General features: G+C 44.0%; 1 protein-coding gene across 2 annotated transcripts; it reads right to left on the bottom strand.

The window, feature by feature from the left end:
- Window positions 1–2,538: 2,538 nt before the first annotated feature.
- On the bottom strand, window positions 2,539–18,499 carry lingo4b (leucine rich repeat and Ig domain containing 4b). 2 transcript variants are annotated; one of them, XM_062398406.1, is made up of 3 exons: window positions 18,230–18,499; window positions 6,203–6,318; window positions 2,539–5,938 (listed from the first exon to the last, which is right to left on the bottom strand). In XM_062398406.1, exon 3 carries the CDS (start codon window positions 5,924–5,926, stop codon window positions 4,115–4,117), a length of 1,812 nt encoding a protein of 603 aa, XP_062254390.1. In that variant the 5' UTR covers window positions 5,927–5,938; window positions 6,203–6,318; window positions 18,230–18,499; the 3' UTR covers window positions 2,539–4,114. The 2 variants fall into 2 exon arrangements, with proteins under 2 accessions (XP_062254390.1, XP_062254391.1); XM_062398407.1 differs by lacking the exon at window positions 18,230–18,499 and adding an exon at window positions 7,446–7,801.
- Between the last annotated feature and the right edge of the window lie 779 nt (window positions 18,500–19,278).

The following is a 19,278-nucleotide window of genomic DNA, read 5'->3' as shown; positions in this document are numbered from 1 at the left end:
GACAGTGTGGACAGTGTGGACAGTGAGAACAGTGAAGACAGTGTGGACAGTGAGGACAGTGAGGACACTGTGGACAGAAACAAAATAATAGGTAGAAACAAAATAAGATTAATCTGACATTGATAATGCTGTTAAAATATTTATCTACCTCAGCAATGTGATAATATAATTCAGCAAAGGGACACAATAGGTCAATAAATGATTCTAATGGTCATTACACAGGGAATTACATGTTTGTGTGGACTGGATTCAAACTGATCTGAGGTCAGATAAGAACCTGTAAACATGCAGAGTGAGGATGTGGGCGCTGAAACAACAACACCTCCGTGGAAAGGTTCTGATCTTTACTTCTCCACTGTGAGTTTGGTGGAATTCTTCTTTTTCCACAAACCACTTAAGGATTATTTATACAAATTGATATATGCTTTTTTAAACATAATGAATCCCTTTAACCTGAGGTGTTAGCAGAGCTCACCTGTGCAAATCAAATGAAAGCAAGTGGAGAACAAGATAACGCTGCAGTATTCAGTGATTACATGTTAAACACAGATACAAGATGAGGAAAGTTGTATTTTCAGAGCCTGTTTTTTGTTTAGTTGTCTCAATATCACAGTGATAAAGCAACACGGTGTAAAATTCAATAAAACAAACAAAGATTAGGCAGTGATTCATTTATTTAGAGAGAGACACAGGAACTTCAGAGGGTTTTTAAAACATCTCGTTACACAGAGAGAGACAGGCTTTGTCCGTCCAGCACCGTGAGAATGATTTATCTGGAAGATTTATCCTGAAGGACATTGGATGGATTGAAATCTGGATTTAAAGTATTTGTTTGGGCGATTCCCCACGTTTCTTTCTCTAGTGCTAACAAAATGTCATTAATCAGTAAAGACTCATTGAAAAACAGAGTACGCCACAAAAAAGAGAGAAAGAAGTTGTTTTATTTTCTTAGAAGAAATAAACGCTCATAAAGTTATAATCCAATTCAGCCTCAAAGAACCACCTGTGATAAGGATGATCTCCTCTAGAATAAAACAGCATCTGTTCATGAACATGTATTTTCACTGAAGTCATTGATTTATTTTATGATCTTAAACCTGAGGATTATCATAATAACTCTGATGACGAGGATCTACTTACCTTAACCAACCAGAACCAACTCTTAACTTAACTAAATAACTCATGAAGCCTTTTCACTGAGAGGAAAATGAAGGTTTACTCTTTTATTCCAGATGATAAGATTGAGATTAAGATTAAGATTAAGGTTGTTATACAAGTTAAATGATGAAAACTGAACCTTCATATGTAAAATAAACTCAATATCTTTTCATTATTTACTCTTGTATTTAGTAATTGACCTGGAAAACATTCACACATTCTATCCTCAGATTTAAATAAATTCTTTAAAGAATGGTTAGAAATTCAGATCCAGTTGAGGCTTTGGATTAAACTCAATTTAAACACCACTCAAACCAGTTTCCCACCAGGGCAGTCCCAGTTGCCGGAGCCTGATCTGGAACCAGCTCTTTGTGTTTCCACCAGCATCAAACACTCTGTGTCTAACATGCACTTTGCTCTTGTAATCTGTGGTCACATGGGGGTAGAGCGGGTCGTCCTCTAACCTGGAGGTCGCCAGTTTGATCCCAGTCTCCCCCCAAACTGCTGACCGAAGTGCCCTGGGGCAAGACACTGAGCCCTGAACTGCCCCTGACGGCTGAGAGGTGAGATAGAGAGATGGAGAGATGTGCTGTATGAATGAGTGTGAAACCAACACAGAGGATTTACCAACATTCAGATGGTCCACTCATTCAAGCCCGTCGCTCTGGATAATAGAGTCAGAGCCGAATGATCAGCAGCAGGAAACTAACCTGACAACAGATGATAACATCCTGTGTTGTGTCGGTGGCTGCCACTGGAGGGGGAGTGGCTTTTAAATACCACTTTAATCCGCCCCCCCCCCCCGTGGCTTTCTGTCCAATGGGAGCAGAGGGTTGCGGACGGAGGTCAGACAGACCCATATAACAGATTGAGACATGCAGAGCTAATCCAACAGGGTTCAAATCTCTGCGCACACACGTGACCATCGGGGGTTATTCCTCTTCTCTCCTGGTTATTCTGGGCAACTGATTTGCCGTCCGGTGAATCCCCCCCCGACCGCTGCCGGTCTCTGAACTGCACTCAAGTGAAGTGAGGGTAATTTAATGATCAACATTTTGGTTTATCGAGAGTCAGCAGTGGGGGGGGGGGGGGGGGGCAGGAAATGAGAGATTTGTTTGTTTTACAGCTGGGATACAAACACGTGGCTCCGAGAGGAAACAGCCACGACAGCGTTTCTCCCGTCATCCTTCTCCTCGCAGGTAACTGCCGGCTGCAGCTCTGTTGTCTTCAGCAGGGCGACGAGGCCACTTCGGTCTCCAACTGAAAGACAAAGTCCTCACAGTGGGCTCACGGCCCGGAGAGTAAGTGGTTATATAAGAAAATGTTTCCCTCTCCTGCCAATTCCCAGACAATAGCGTCGTTTCAGAGGAAGATCCCCCGAGAGATTGTTTCTAAGATGATTGGATTTGGCTTTTGAACCCGTCTGATGACAATCCCAGAACCTTTTACACAAAGGCATTGCAAACACACCATGCAGGCTGGTTTAAATATATGCATTTAATAACATCAAGTGAAAAAAGCATTCATTTATGAACAAGAGAGCGAGTAACAAACAAACGTGTCAGAGCTTCCTCTCATCCTGGCTCCATGAAGCGTTGCTTTGTGCATAGTGCATCTGACACAATGAAGTTTACACACAACAAGAGTGTTGTATCCGAGTGACACTAATCCCCACAACTAGATAAAACGATAGAATAAACCCAGCGTGCACACAAACGCCCTTGACCTAAATATCTACAAGATGACGGTGAGCATTCTCTCTGTCCGTGGAGAGAATGTTACTGAGGCACATGTTGTTCAGTCTGTTGTGTGGGTTTTGGAAATAAAACAAAGTGAACACTTGCACATAAAAACAAATCGTCTGCTGAAACAAAGAAAGCCTCTGATGTCATCACGTGTTAAAGTACAAAACAACTGAGGAACTTGTTGCCTCTGCCAAGAAAGTTGTGTGTCCTTCAGAGTTTTGCGTTTTTTTAGGATTACACAAAAAGTACTGGACAGATTTACACAAAACTTAGAACTCATCTAAGTTTGGTGCAGATCTGTTCCCTGGATTTCTCTGAGAATAACATATGGATCCAACTGAACTATCAAGGGAACATTTGTAATTTGGTGCAGCTCCAAAATAAAAACCCAGATCAAGTGAAGTTAAATGTGTCGTCATCGGGGGGGTCCTTGGCAGAGGTACATGCAGTCGACTGAGTGACTTTCTAGTTTTAAGCATGAAATGGAAACATTCCTACGAGTACCATGGTTTGTAAAAACTAATCCGTCCCTTTACATAATCATTTAAATCAAGCTGTAAATCAAACATAATGCAAAGCTTGAACATTTTTAGAATCTGAAACCGAAATGATTTGGCGACTCTATGTGTTAACTGCAGGTATCAAAAGCTTGAGAGTCACATGTTGAAAGATAAAGTCTCAGAACCGATGCCGAACAGTCTCGGACGTGATTCTCTGTTGGTGAGTGAAAACAGCAACTCGGGTCAAAAGGGCAAAATGTTCACTTGACCTGTGGATGAAAAAACAAACAAGCACCTGATGTGTTTAAATAACTCAGAGACGTTAGTTTCATGTGTCGAATTCAAAGTCTCTTTGTTTTATCCCCAAATCTGTGAAGTTAAAAGATAATTACATGCTTCATAAAGAGAGAGAGAGAGAGAGAGAGAGAGAGAGAGAGAGACCTGTCAGATCAGAGGCTCTTCAGCCGCCATGACACCGCTCTGCTCCACAGTCTGTTCACATCCCTCCACTCCAGCATCATGAGATATTCATCAGTTAGATAACACAGCCAAGTGGGCGCTGAGACTTCAGCTCTGAAATGAGAAGCTGGACAGACGGGCACTGATGAGCCGTCGAAGGTCTCTGTGTCCGAGGGTCCCGGCGGAGGGGAGGGTCCACACTGCAAAGAACTGACCCACGCTGTGAAGACCCCTCTGACCTCTGCTTGGGCTTTAAATTAGCTTCATGGTGAACCTGCCACCTTCACCTCCCTCCCCGCCTCCGCCCATGGAGGAGCGAGGAACAAAGTCGATATTTGCGTTGTGTTTGATCTGCCCTTTGCTCTGGCTCCAGAAGAACATGAAGACGAAGCAAATGGCCACGGAGCTGAGGAACGACAGGAAGCCCATGGTGGTGGCGATGATCAGCGTCTTGGCGTCGAACGGGTACGGCTTCGCCATCTGGGCCGAGGAGTTGGCAGCTTGCGGATTGGAAGGCTCCGCCCAGCCCTCCTCTGAGAGGAAAGGGATGGTTCGGTTCCGGGGGAGGCCCTTCACGTAGAGGCCCACGGTCAGGCTGTCGTTCCCGGCCGCGTTGCCGGCCAGGCACTGATACGTACCACTGTCCTGCACTTGGGCAAAACGCACTTCTAGCGTGCCGTTGGGCAAAACTCTGATCCTTCCTGTTGCAGAAACCAAATTCTTGTGGGAGGAGATCCAGGTGATGGATGGGAACGGATCCCCGTCGGCCTTGCAGGAGAACAGAACCGTGGTGCCCTCCTCCACCCGGGCCTCCTGCGGCCGGCGGTCCATGATGCGAGCAGGACGGCAGGTGAACAGCCGCGGGAGCTCCTTCTCCGAGAAGTCTCTGAATTCACGCTGCCTCACCGAATCCGGGGAGGAACAAGTGGGCTGATGTCCGTCAAAGTTCAAGCGTAATCTGCGACGGACCACCCACAGAAGGCGGCAGTCACATGCCAGGGGATTCCCGTCCAGCCGCAGCACCTGAAGGTTCCCCACGGAGTGGAAGACACTCTCCTCCAAGCTGGAGAGCTGATTGGACGTCACATTGAGCATTCGGAAGTAGGCCAGGCCCCTGAAGGCCCCGGGGTCTATCCGCAGCAGGCTCCCTCCTGCTAGGTGGAGCTCCTGGAGTCTCAGAAGGTCCCCGAGCAGATTGCCTTGGATAGCAGTGATGGGGTTGTAGGACAGGTCCAGGTAGCGCAGGTAGACCAGGTGACGGAGCGCTGAGTAAGGAACAGCGCTGATGTTGCAGCTGCTGATGACGAGCGAGGTCAAATTCAGACCAATCAGGCTGTTGCTAGCTATCGAGTCCAGGGCCGGCCAGTTAGCTATCAGGAGGCTGCGCAGGCGGTGGAGGCGGCGGAAGGCGTTGTTGGGGAGCGAGGTGACGGTCAGGCGCAGCATGCGAAGACGCGTCAGGCTCTGGAGCTGCGACAGCGCCTCGGTGGGAAGAGATGTCAGGTTGCTGCGATCTATGTTGAGCTCCTGCAGATTCTGGAGACCAACGAACGCCCGCTGCGAGATGAACACTAGGTCGTTCTCTCCGGCCTCCAGCGTTTGCAGGCTCATCATTTCTCTGAAGGTGTAGTCCAGGAAGACCAGAATCTCATTCTGGCTCAAGTCTAGAAGGCGCAGGCCGGACAGGCCGGAGAACACCCCGACCGGGAGGATCTTCAGTCGGTTGTTCTTAATCCGAAGCGTCCTGAGACTCTGCAGGCTCTGGAAAGCCTCTACCTCGATCATGGAGATTATGTTATCGCTGAGGTCCAACTCTTGAAGTTGCAGGAGGCCAGAGAACTGGCGCCGTCCCACTGTCTTAATCTTATTGTGGGAGATGTCCAAACGCCTGGCGTCACCGGAAAAACCCTCTGGCACCGAAATCAGATGTTTGCCGGAGCAGATCACTTCTCTGGCCTCGGGTCGACACACGCAGCGGGACGGACACACTCCTGCAGCTCCGCCCAGTCCCAACTGGAGCAGGACGCTCCACGCCCCCCATCGGACCACTGACTCCACAAACATCTTACCCCCTGCCTGCAAACACAGAACACAAGTTCGGATATCATATTCATTTTGAAATCAGTATAAAAGTGTAAAAGCTCTTTCACCCTCGTCCATTTGTTAGCTGCTTTGTTTGTAAGCAGGATGAAGCAAGAACTACTGAACTGATTTCCATTTCCCTTTGTGGAGGGGACCCATAATCAGGCCTGTTTAGAGAACTTGTATTTGTGTGAGTGTGTGTAGTTTGGTGCACATCTAAATGACTAGTGGACCTCTGTGGAGTTATGAGCTCGTTACCGTTTCAGTCTCGATGTGCAGATTTTCATAACCAGTAGAGGTCAAGTTGGAATCCGACTCGAGGTAAGTCCTGTGTTTGGATCAAGTTCCGTCAGTAACTCGCCCTTTAGGATTTCCTGGACAGAGACAGAAATACAAGTTAATTACAGTTGTGCCTTAAACAATCAACCATGTTCTTTGTCTGTTAGTTTGCAAGATTAAAACCAAAATCTATTTTTTTCCCACAGAATAATTCCAAACAGTTGTATTGAGAGGTCTGATGAGAGTGAGTGAGTGAAAGTTAAAATAACATTTAATATCCAGCTTCAAGTAGACAATTTAAAAGACAACACAAATACATGTTATTGACACACTGTGCCGTCCTGTGTGTGTGTGAACAATTCATCTTACAGCAGCTGGTCTCAGAGAGAACAACAGACACGCACAGAGACACAACGAGACTCTGGAACAAAAGCTTTTCAGCCTTTCCTGTTTGACTTCTGTCTCTAATGTCCCACGTTCATCTACCGATGTGTTGTGTTCCTGCATGTGAGGGATAACCCAACAGAAAGTGCACATGCTGTAGATCAGAGTGAGTCCAGTGTGAAGCAGATGTCGCGGCTGATAAGAGCGAGTGACATCTCTGTGCCGCAGACGACCTAATCCCTACTTAACTGATTATCAAAGAACACATCTCACTTTTTACTCGGGACATTTTATCCCCCAAAGACTGGAAAAGAACCATTAATAGAACTTAATACTCTTTGAAGTGTCCACATATGGTCTGTCCTACCCGCAAAGAACAGAGAGATATAAGTATTAGTGCGTCCAGCCCCATGTTAGAGCCTCTGACGGAAAAGATGAGGCCTCGTCAGAGGAAAGCTCTGCCCTCTGGGCCGGGCACCTGGATTTAGGCTGAGCAGCCGAATAGATTCTCTCAAAAACATGAATTGGTATAAAATAAGAAAACACGTCTGAAAAGTTTACTAAGCAAAAACACTTCAAAGTTAAAGAAAAGTGCCACATGCTGCAGGTAGTGAAGACAAATGTGTAATTTCAGGCTCCTCACTGTAAGTCAAAGCTATTATTATCATTTATATTATTATGGGTCAGTCTACTAAAGTTCAGTTAAATTTATGTAACATTCTGTTTCCATAAATTCCGAAAGAATCCACATATTTAAGTAATGCGATGGATTTAATATTTTAACTTTGGATCTTTGTTCCAAGGTGAGAAGCTTGTGTCCAACAATGTGATCACTCACCTCAGATCACTGGCACGAGCACAGAGCATATTCTGAATTAGAGAAGTGACTCATCTGAAGGGAGGACCGGCCAGTTTCCAAAAGACTGAGATTCCTCTGCAGTAATTAACTTGCTTTGGATTGATATCCTGAAATAAGATGAAAAGAAATACAAATATAACGGCTTGAAAATAATCCTCCAGGTGGATCAAAAATGACTTTCTTGAAGTCTGAAGAAGTCCAAGGAGACTCTGAGGTGAAGCGTTGGACGGTATAATATCAAACACTGTTCTGCAAGTGTCCGTTCTATAAACCACCACTGCCACAGGACGAGCAACAGAAGTAACCTGAAAAAAACAAAATCCACAACGACCTCGTCCCAGAGCTGCACAGGCAACAAAAAGACCAAAACACAACCGTAAAGTTTCCTCCTCAACCCACACGAGTCCGGTCCAGGTGGAGAAGGAGCTGCTCCGGCTGCTCACTCACCATCGGACCCTCCGGACTCGCTGCAGCTTCGCCTCCGAGCCGCAGAGCTGTTGACGATCCCACAGCTGCTCAGTCTTTGTCTGGACCTGCTCCTCATGCAAACAGCTCTTATAGCCCAGCGGTCGGAAGCGCTGACTCACAACCCCACAGTTGTTTCTCTCTCAGACGACAACAGACACACAGCAACACTGACCTCCTGCAGGTTGGAACTCACTAACAGATGAACACGCAGATGTTTCCTTCATCACAGCTGCAACAAAACTATCTGCAAAACACTTTAATGACATTTTACTTTCAGTTTTTCATAAATTTCTCTCAGTTTACGTGAATTCTTACAATATTAATTCTTATATCACTGATTTTGTGTATTCAATTTGTTGCACAGCCAGCGACCCATGCAAAACAGACGATCCAAAAATTACAATGTTAACAAATACAATATAAAAGAGTCACAAGGTCTCAGTTAAAAGGACAAATGAGCTTTTAAATGTGTTCGTCCTGCATTAACGAACCAAAGCAACACATACAAGTCAGAGTCCAATTAGACTCTTGAATAAAAACAGATCTGTTGACGCTTCAAACTTTAAAACTCATCAGTGTTTGTGTCTCATCTGTGTGTAACACATGAGGGGGATTCACAACTTAAAAGTGAAGACCCCCCCCTCCCCCCAGGGGTCAACGTGTGAGAGACGGAGTCCGGCAGGTGTGCTATATCTCAGAGAGGGTGGGGGGGGTGTTCCCTCAGTTGCTAAGCCCTTCCAGCCAATCAGGGATCAGCCTCTCTCATCCTTCTGCAACTCTGCACACATCATGAAGCTGCAGGTCGTCCAGAGGTCGCGACCCCGGAGTCACGGCCCGGACTGACCCCGTCCGTCAATTCAGAATGTGAAGGAATAAATGCGTTTGTAATTTGGAGCTGAATTTCACACCCGGCGTGAGAGCGCGGTCACATGGGTGTCGCGTTGCAGTGTTAATTACACTAACTATTTTCTATTACACGCGGCCACTTGTCGTTTCTATTAATGACGTTTCAAATTAGAGCGGGCGACGGTCACCGGAGGAGCCGCTAAGGCCGGGGGTTTAAATCCCTGGAGCTCCGAACTAAAAACAACTTCATGAACAGCAAAACATTTTACAAATCTGAGGCGGCTCCATATCAAGTGTTAAACCTCCTTGTGGTGCTTATACGATGAATAATAATTATAAAGATACATATTAGACATTTACTATATAGTTATAGATAACAATTATAAAGCAGTTATTATTGATATTGTTTTGTTGACCTGCGATACCATCACTAAGAAATTTCTCGTCATTGCGTATATATCTTAATTGATAAAAACATATAAATACATATTACACAGTGGTTTCTACTTTCAGACATTGTTCATGTTCATACATATTTTAAAACCATATAAATCTCAACCTGTACATTTCTGAAACTCAAAGAAACAACAAGAGCAAGAAGCTGTAATTAAGTTGCAGAGACATGAACTGTATGATTAGTATTTGTTTAATTTGAAATAATGTGTAGCTGGTAATTGTTAAAATAATAATGAATAAAATGTGTCCAAAAGTTGCTTTATAACGAAAAGGAGAATAGAAATAAAGCAACTGACAGAAAATAATCTTAGAAAGCTGAGGATTTAAAAAAGTAATCGGGGAAAAGCTTCTGTAAACAGGTTTAAAAGATTAATTCAATATATATGATTGTAATTTTCTATATATATATATATACATGTATATATATTTTTTTTAAATTATGGTTTTGTTGTAATGGTTTTAGGAAATGCTATTTTACCTTATTCAGCCAAGTATATAGAAATTTAATGATTTCCAACAATTAATCAACGTCCTGCTTCCTTTGATCCTCTCGGTTTAATTCCTTTAATAACGAGGATGTTTGATTACTGACTTTCACCATCTGCTTGTGGATGTGTTCAGTGAAAGTCTGGACAAACACAGTCCGACTGAACCAACATGAAGCTGAAGTCTCTGAGTAAATAAAAAAAACAAGTCGAGCGAGTTCCAGCTGTTTCCTCTTAAACCCACAAAGTGCAAACGACATCGCAGCCAATCGGATTTGACCTCTCCTCAGACAATCCTCTGGCAGAGCCGCAGACGAACTCCCGCTGTCGCTTAATCTCTGAGTTCATTCAACTTCTCTCACTTTGCTCAGTTTGTGCTCGACTCCAGTGTCTCAGCTCGACTCCTCATCGAGCTGCAGTCACTGTCCAGCCGGTGTTAGAATCAGGATCTTCTTCAGTGACTTCTACTCGTTTGCTTTATGTTCCTCCGATGGTCTCCATTATGACAGGAACGTGTTCATGAAGCTGCCGGTGAAACTAAAACTCAATCAGCTGAACGATTTCACCGGGGATCACATCACCGGAGTGTAATGATCAACACGTGAGGTGATGATGCTCATTAACAGATCTGATGTCTTCAAACAGTCCAAAGACGAGAAGGAGGACGAGATCACTTCCAACAGTGAAACATAAAAACTGAATCCACTCAGAAACCTAAAGCTTCTTCCAACAGCCGCCTCATGAAAATACATTAAACTCACTCGATCCAGGTTTTAAATACACAAACTCACGAATGTAAGTTATTTCATTTAGATCCACTAATTATTCTCTGAGCAATCTGAAAATATGCAAGAAAGTGAAAACAAACATGTGGATCTGTACCAAGATAGAACGGGTTCTACCCCCAACACACGATACATCCTTCCAACAAGTTTCCTGGTAGTCCGTCTAGTACTTTTTGCGTAATACTTCTAACAGACAAACAAACAAACTCATATCTCCTCAACGGCAAATGTCCTGTCTCTCTCTGACATTAAATATCCAGACAGTTGTTGCTGCCATGTCCTAATTTCTTTTGCCATAGTTTTTCACAATGACTTAAAGATACTTTTTCCTCTTTTCATAATAATATCTGATCTCCACCTTGGTGTTTTGCTCTGCTGCTGCAGGTTGTAACTGTGTGCAGGGCTATTTTCAGCTTGTCCATAAAGTTTTTACTGTCCACGCGGACCTTTATAGATGCAGTTGTAGTCGTTCCTGGATCTGCCCTTTTGCACCCATCCATTTTAAAGGGTTCTCTCATGATTCACACCACGTCCTTCCTCCAAGCTATGTGGTAATCAGGCAAACAAACAAAACACAATCTCCGGCCTCACCTCTCTTCAGTTTCTCCTCATCTGTCGTTCCTCAACATTCGGAATCCTTCGGCCAAATGTGAGAAACTGTGACAGACGTCGTGATGCGGACTCCAGGCGGAAATATGAATCTCAACAGGTGAACGACAGAGGACCACGGGCCACAGGATGCCGAGCACGAATCTCTCTGCAGGGGGTTTTCTGAAACTGGTCTGAAGGTTATTTTTAGTTCGTTCCAGTGAGAAAGACAAGAGCCCGGCGCAAATCCCCAATTAAAGCGACTGGAACAGAACAACAATGCAGGGATCACAGAGGGTTGGTCTGTGCCTTTGCACTTTTGTGTAGTTTCTCTGTGTGTGTGGGTGTGAGTATGTTCCAATTGTTGAAAGTGTGTTTGAATGGTTGGTGGAGTTGTGTGTCTGTGTGTGTGTTTTATGGGCTTCTGGCACCTGCTGCAGTGTGACGGCCCCGGAGACCTCCAGCATGCAAGCAGCAAATATTAAAAGGTTTCCTGGCAGAACAGCTGTCGGCTGAAAACCCAAAGTGCCTCGCCGGGGGAAAGGACTCGTACACAAGTTCATGTCGGGAGACGCGTCTGCGTGAACAAGACAAATAAAAGGAGACTTTGATACGAACAACAGCAGAAATGTTAAGTGGGTTGATATTGAAACATTAAGACGCAAAACAAAAGGTGAGCGAGCTTCTGTGCTCGAGGCTCCTCAGCTCGGGAACTCACTGTCCGAGGATCTGAAGCTGCAGAATCAGGGATTCCTTATTAATCACAGTTAATTAATCATAGTCCACCATTATTACTACGTTGTTTTACTCACTGATCATATTTAAAGCTTTGTTACCGTGTTTATAAAGTGCTATAAGTGTATTATTATTATTATTATTATTATTATTATTATACTACAATCCAGTTCTCCTTCTCTATTACAGGACAACCACAGAACCAGAGCCCAAATAACCTGATCTCTAGTGTCCCTGTCCCCAAATGGACTGAGAAGGTCCATAACTAGATTAATGAAGCTAAACATGTAGTACAAATATTAAAGCTGCTACTTGACAAATAGTCAAGTAGTAGCATTTGAATTTTGCCAAATAAAGTATTGATTATATATCAGAACTGAAAGAAAGTAGAATTACTTCCCCGCTGTCTAATTACTTCTTCTGTCTTATGACCTTGACCTTTGACCACCAAAATCGAATCACTCCATCTTTGAGTCCAAGTGAACGTTTGTACCAATTTAAAAAGAGTCTTTAAAAGTGTTCCTGAGATATTATGGTCACAAAGCAAAAGAAAATGTTAGTGAGGTCACGGCGACCTTGACCTTTGACTGTTGAGTCGAAGTGAAGGCTCGCTGACCGGTCACCTTCATGGAAGACACTCGTAAAGAGCATCGAACTGACGGACCGGGAGGATCCACATGCTAATCAGGCTAATGGAGCGAATGCTAACTGCGTTAATAACAACATCCCACACTCCGGACCAAAGAGTTCTGATGTTTGACATCACAAATCCTGAAAAGGCCCAAATCTGATCTGATGGAGCCGTATCTGCTGCTTCCACCTCTTAGTTATTACATAATCATACAGGTAAACTTTCACATGTCGTCCCTCAGCCGCTGTATCGACACAATGCAGTTTGAGACGGAGCTATGGAACGGTCTCATACTTCTGAATCACATTGTCCTTGGTTGCAGGACAACTTGTGGACATTTAGGACGCCGGGCGTCTCTAATGTAAATTGAACGATGTGGTGAGGAGGTTGTGTTCGCCTTGTTTCATATTTGACTCTGACACAGAAAATGAAAAGTGAATGTCGGCGTGGCTGTGAGCGCATGCGCCCGTGACTAATGGGATTATATTAATTTATTTGCCTCTGTTTCATCTTAATGTTATGAAATGGCCCGAGAACGTTTTCCATTTCGCTGGTTTGTGATTCGTTCCAGTGAGCGATGCTGAACGTCTGTGTCGCTCTGAGAGTGTGGGAGGTTTTCAACTGTCGTCTTATTCAATGAGTTTACTTGCAATAAAATATGCAACATTAATAAACTCGTATTTTCTTCACCTGTCAATTCAGCCACTCACGTGTCTTTGTGATGAAATGCAAAGTAAAATATTGATGAAATCGACAAAAGAGGGCGAACGAGACGTGGAGAAGAGAGGAAGACAAACAGAGGGACGTTAAGTGTGTTATCACCGGTGTGATGATGGAAGTGGGTCACAGAGACAGATCCACTCCCGTCGGTCGGGTTCCAGACTGCGTGTCGGGTAAAGCACTCTGCTTTAATTCCTCATTCTGACGAGGAGAGAGTTAAGACTCGGTGGGATCGTCACGCAAAGTGCTCCGTCTGCAATATTAATAATAGCACAAATAAATGAGGGAAGGGAATTAGTCTCTCCGCGCGGCGCCTATGCAATGTGACAAATTAGGTCGTCTCTCCGCGAAACAGAGGCGATGCGACGGATGCATCAGAGGGACGATGGGAGGTCACGCTCTGAAGGACAGGTGACTGGTGGAAGGAGCCGGTAAAACTAATTCAGGGCAACGTGTGTGAAAGACTTCAACTGCAATCAAGTCCCGGTAAAATCTGGGTTAGCACCCAACAGATATGGGAAAGCACACGGCCTCGTGTTTCTGTCGGAGAAGAATTCTGACTCTGAAAAGAAAGACTGTGTTCAAGTATTTATCACAGGAAAGATATTTGAGTTAAAGTGTCAAGAAGAAGAAGAACGTCCAAGTTTGTTTCTAAGATGAGTTAAGATGGAACTTTGTTTTTTCCTTCGTAGAAGAAACTCAGATTCGAACGAGCAGCTTCAGAGGAAAATGTATTAAGATATAAAAAGACGAACAGAAACAGAATCCAAAATAAATAAAGATGAACAGATATAAGTAAAAAATCACAGGAGGGTGTTCTATAAATTAAGTTGTGAGATTTGGCCAAATTCATTTGTAATAATCAATGTGTGAAAGCCGTCTTTCTGGAGATGTTTGATCTCATCATTTGAGGATGTAGTGTAATAGTGTAATGACGAGAAAAGGAGGGAAAGATGGTGAGATCGGAAAAAATACATAAGATGGAGGAATAAAATGAGAAGAATAGAAATAAGGAGGAAGAGGAAGCAACAACCTACTTATCAATACAAAGGGGAATGAAGAGGGAGGAGACAGAGTCGAGGAAAGGAGGGATGGAAATCACTCAGGGGATAAAAGAGGGAATAAAAACACAAAGAATAAAAAATGGGTGAATGAAAAACAAATAAAATCATGTTTCCAAAAAATGTGAAATCTACTCACGTACAATTTAATGTCCTCAGTTTCTGCACTTTGCACTTTTGTCCTCGAGGCTCTGTGATAAAAACAAATCCCATCTGTCTCCAAATGCTTTTGGTTTTATCACCGAACCTCAAAGTTACGAGAAAGAAGTGACGTCTCGAGGACAAAGAGGAAAGAAAGGAGTGATCTGCTGGTATTGTTTTATTCCACACGAGAGCGATGGTCTGTGTGTAATCTGCTCTCACTCGTGTGGAGGTGGAGCTTCTCCTCTTTGGCGCACTTGGAGGCCGCTTCGCTAATCTCACGAGCCCACCTGGTTTCCAGCTGGAGCCCGAGCCAGGAGCCGGGGAGCCGAGCAGAAAAAACAGGAAGGAGACAAAAACAAACAGGAGGCGCAGAGCTGTCCTTCAGAGAGACAGTGTCCTCAAACCTGTCTCACTCGCATCGTGTCTGTATCGGCTGCACCTGGGGGGGGGGGGGGGGGGGGGGGGGGGGGGGCTTCAGACTGGCAGGTCACAGACTCGACTCCCAACAGACGCTCACAAACACCATGTCCAATCATTGACATAATTTAATCTCCAGCTCAGTTTCTTATATTTCATTAATCTTGATTTAATCATATATTATTGAAGATTTCTTTACCTTGTAAAATCTTTGTGTTAAATGTCAGTGGATTATTTTCCTGAGGAGTTTTTGATCTACATCTCCAGCTTCAAGTTTTCTTCAATATAACACAGTGTTCATTTTGTAAATAAGTGCCGTGCCCGTTCGGCTGGTGGTAAAACCTTCTTTCTAAAATGGCAGAAGCCGGCGGAACACGTGCACGTAAACGAAGGTCGTGCACGTGTTCAACAGATTCCTAGTGACAGCTACACAGACTGAAGACGAGTGCTACTGTGGGAAACAAACGCACAAATGCACAACTGCAGCTGAAACTATGAGGTCTGACTGTCTATGTGGACGGTAAAAACTTTATGGTTACTGCTGACACAGTATTGGTGCTTTGCTGCTTCCTCGTTGCCTTTGTCCATGAACCTTAACATGGAGTATGAACGTGTTGTCTGGTTACATTACATATTTTATAGTTCATCAGATTCTAACAGTATTTCCCTCTATTAGTGCTCCGGTGAAAAAGGCAACCAGCTGGAATGTGGTTTAAAAGCCAGTCACACAATCCAAACACAGGAGGAACTCATCCGACCGGAAAGGACGAACACGTCGTGCAAAGTGAACGAGAGAGAACCTGAAAGAAAGAAGCTTTTCTTCACAGCTGCCTCCAGCCTCAGGCCCGAGTCATTCAGCTCCTCGCTGCGTTTCTCCAGGGGAAGTGAACGATTGTCATTCATGAACAGAACCGTGACAAAAGGCTGAATGGTGCTCGTGTGCACGACGGGTTCCAGAGTGAAGTCCAAAGTTCAACAACCTCACAAGAGCAAAGACGGATTCCCTGGTTGAATACACAAGTGAGAATTGGAACCTCGCATTGTGCAGGTTGTTGGTTTGTTAATGTTTGATAATATTTTCTTCCTTTTCTCAGATCGTACATTTCATCCGTCACATTTTATCTCTAGAGATGAAATCACCTGGTCCAGCATCGGATGTGGAAACAGCTTCATCTGGAACCAGGAGCCGTGCAGCACCTCACTCTGACCTCGTGGCTGTTGAAGCTGGAGATGTTGAGGGTGGATGAGCAGACGAATTGTTCCAGGCTCAGATTCACCTTCTCTCCAAAAGCTCTGCACTTCTTTGGTTAAGCCCGGAATTAAGGAGCCAGAGTTGGAATCAAGTCAAAGCTGCAGATAAATTCTCTCTCATCCAATTCTCTCCATTCCTCTAATGGGACAATGAGCTGGAAGCAGATTCTGTGATGGTTTTAAAACCTTATTGTCAAACTGAAGTCACCGGATTTCATTTCTGCCGATCTGGAAAATGTTAAAACACAAAGTCTTCAAAAAGTATCTGATTATTTTTACTTCTTCAGTACTTGTGGAAGAATAAAAGAGTATTTCCCAGATTCACAGGCTGATGCATCACTGAGATACTTTGATATTTATTAGGTTTGAGTTTTTAATGAGTCTAAAATTAATTCAATGTCTGATTCGCTTTAAATTTGCAATGTTTCATATGAGAATTAATATTTGATACTTGTGGTGAGTTCACTTTCAGAGGGTGAATGAGGTAAACTGAATCACTGTGTTTATATTGTGTATTTCCAGTGTCATCAACCAATCAAAGCTCTTTACATTCACCCATTCATGCAGCACTTCTATCTGCAGTACTTCTATATAGAGCATTTCTATCTGCAGCACTTATTTTCCAGTATTTCTATATGCAGCACTTATTCCATCACATACCATTCACACACTGTGGGCACAGCCCCGGGGTCCAGTATCCTGCACAAGGGCACATCAGGAAGGGAGAATTGATGAGCCAGGGATTGAACCACCGACCTTCTGGTTAGTGGACGACCCGCTCTACCTCCTGATCGCCAGGAAACTGAAACATAATTGTCTAGTGAAGCTTTTTCTCAGAAACCAGTGAAGTGAATCTGAAACCACAGATAGTGTCTTTATGATGAAAGCAGCACAGAGAAGCTTGTTATCTTCCACCAGCAGCTTGATTAAAGTGAGTGAGTGTGAATGTGGAGAAAATCTGGTGCAGCAAGTTAAGCTGAACTCGGTTAATCTCAGAGTTTATCTCCAATAGTCAGCAGGAAACTTTTTAGAATATGAAGCGTCCATTAACCAGATGAAGTCTGAGCTCCATGCAAACAGCTCAGATCACAACACCAGCGACAACAGAGTGGAGCAGCCGCCGGACGCACCAGATGAACCAGAGGAATCAGATGAATCAGATGAATCAGATGAATCAGATGAATCAGCCCCTAACAAGGAGGCCGACATACTTCCTGTGCCCAAAGTGCCCTCTGATTAAATTGCCCATTTGGCAGATTCCCAGGCGTCAACTCCTCGCTCCTCCCTTGATGGTGATCTGCTCCTCGAGAGCCGCATCGCAACCGACGTGTCCTCGTTATACGACTGGGGGGGGGGGGGGGGGGGGGGTGTTCACCTCTGTGACCTCAGCGAGCCGACGTCAGGCACATAAACACACACACACAAAACACACACACACACACACACACACACACACTGCCCGGGCCCTTTTTAGGTTTATAGAACAAACTATCTGGAGGATTACTGTTCAAAACGGACACAAACAATTAACAAACAACAACAAAACAGTTGAAATGGTACTATTAAGTTTATCTAAACTTTAATATTATATCAAGAGATTTAATAAGAAATACTTAAAACCTATTTGCACGGATACGACACACGTTACTGTTGATATAAAAGTGTTTTGGATGTTTTAATAATATAATATAAATTCTATTCGACATCTGACTGAAAATCAAAATGTGAAAACATGTCTTCACCTTATCGTCCAAATTAAATTATTCACGTTTTTGTTCATAAATGCAAACATGAAAATATGAAAATATGAATTAGTCTTGAGGAATATTTATTATATATATATATATTTATCTTTAACACAATAATTTATAATAAAAATTGAGGTGAAAGAAGTGACGAGCAGCACCAACACAATCACTTCATAATAATAACTGAAGTATAAGTACAATAACACACTATAACACTGTCTATAGGATTATTACAGAGCCTGTGGTGGCGCCTATAGGTGGGACTCAGATTAAGACCTAAATATAAACTGGATCCGTGCTATAAATAAATAGACGCAGGAACATCGTGTCAACTTCAAGTCAAACTGCTGGAAAACTAAAAAGATTGTTCCAGATTAAAAGAAAGAGAAATAAAGTTCATAGATTTGGATTTTACAGATTAAACTCACCAGATGAAGATTTCAACGAAGGAATCATTTCAATAAATCGTCCTCGTTGTTTGTCTGCAGCAGAACCACATCTCTCAGATCTCTGTTCAGGACAGTTCCTCTGCTCTTCCTCCTCTTCTTCCTCCTCTTCCTCCTCCGCTCTACATCCAAACAGACTTTCCCAACATCTGTCACATCCTTCGTCCTCCTCCTTCGTTCATTTCTTCTCTCTTCTCTTCTTCCTCCGGCTGCTGCTGAATACCCAGGGGCAGCTTCGGGATAATTGCGTTACTAAATTAATTTAGGTCGGCTGTGTGGGTCTGTGTCGCTGCTGTGTGTTTGTGTGCGGTGACGCCGCGGTGAAGCTGCTGCTGCGTTCTGACCGAGCCGCTGCTGGTGGTGGTGCTGAGGCTGCGTCCTCCTCCATCCCCCCCACCCCTCCTCCATCCCTCCCCCATTCATCCCTCCTCCCTGCTGCGCTCGGCGGGATCAAGAGTCCCACGGATTGAAAAGCTGGATCTGCTCCATGTGCTGCCACCGTACGATTCTTAAATCCCCCGTGAAACAAGTCCGGTCACGAAGAATGGACGCCGCTGCTGCTGGTCCTTACTGGGAGCTTCATGGTCCCCGTCAATGAACTGAAAGAACTCCCATCAATCTGCTCATATCTCTCATGATTAAATCTATTTCATCCCAGAGTGAGATTAAATCATTCAAAGAATAATAAATGAACACTTCAGATCCTCAGAATACGGCTTCTTTTGATCCAGAGCTTTTCCAAGTTTAATTTGTTGCTCTACATTTTTGTGCAGTTACATTGGTTTGCTGGGTTTAATGGTTTGCAATACAAAACCAGTGCATTGGCTCAACCAACCCTCTGATCCCCAGTGGATTTATTCTGGTTGACCCCCTCTGAGTTGACCTTCTTGGACCACCGTCCTCGTCCTTGAATAACAAAGTCTGAAACCAACAGATTGATAAAAGCAGCTTCACATCCGAGGTGCTGCACCCCCCCCCCCCCCCCCCCCCCGGTCCTGAGGGGATTAGTGAGTTTCTCTTTTTTTTGGACA

Source organism: Platichthys flesus, chromosome 11 (genome assembly GCF_949316205.1).
Source record: "Platichthys flesus chromosome 11, fPlaFle2.1, whole genome shotgun sequence".
In the NCBI taxonomy this organism is placed as follows: Eukaryota; Metazoa; Chordata; class Actinopteri; order Pleuronectiformes; family Pleuronectidae; genus Platichthys; species Platichthys flesus.
Note: the sequence above shows the minus strand (reverse complement) of the source record. Positions and strands in the feature narration are given on the sequence as shown.

Excerpts from the sequence above, each read along its gene's own strand:
- lingo4b (XM_062398406.1), bottom strand. The coding sequence starts at position 5,926 with ATGTTTGTGGAGTCAGTGGTCCGATGGGGGGCGTGGAGCGTCCTGCTC.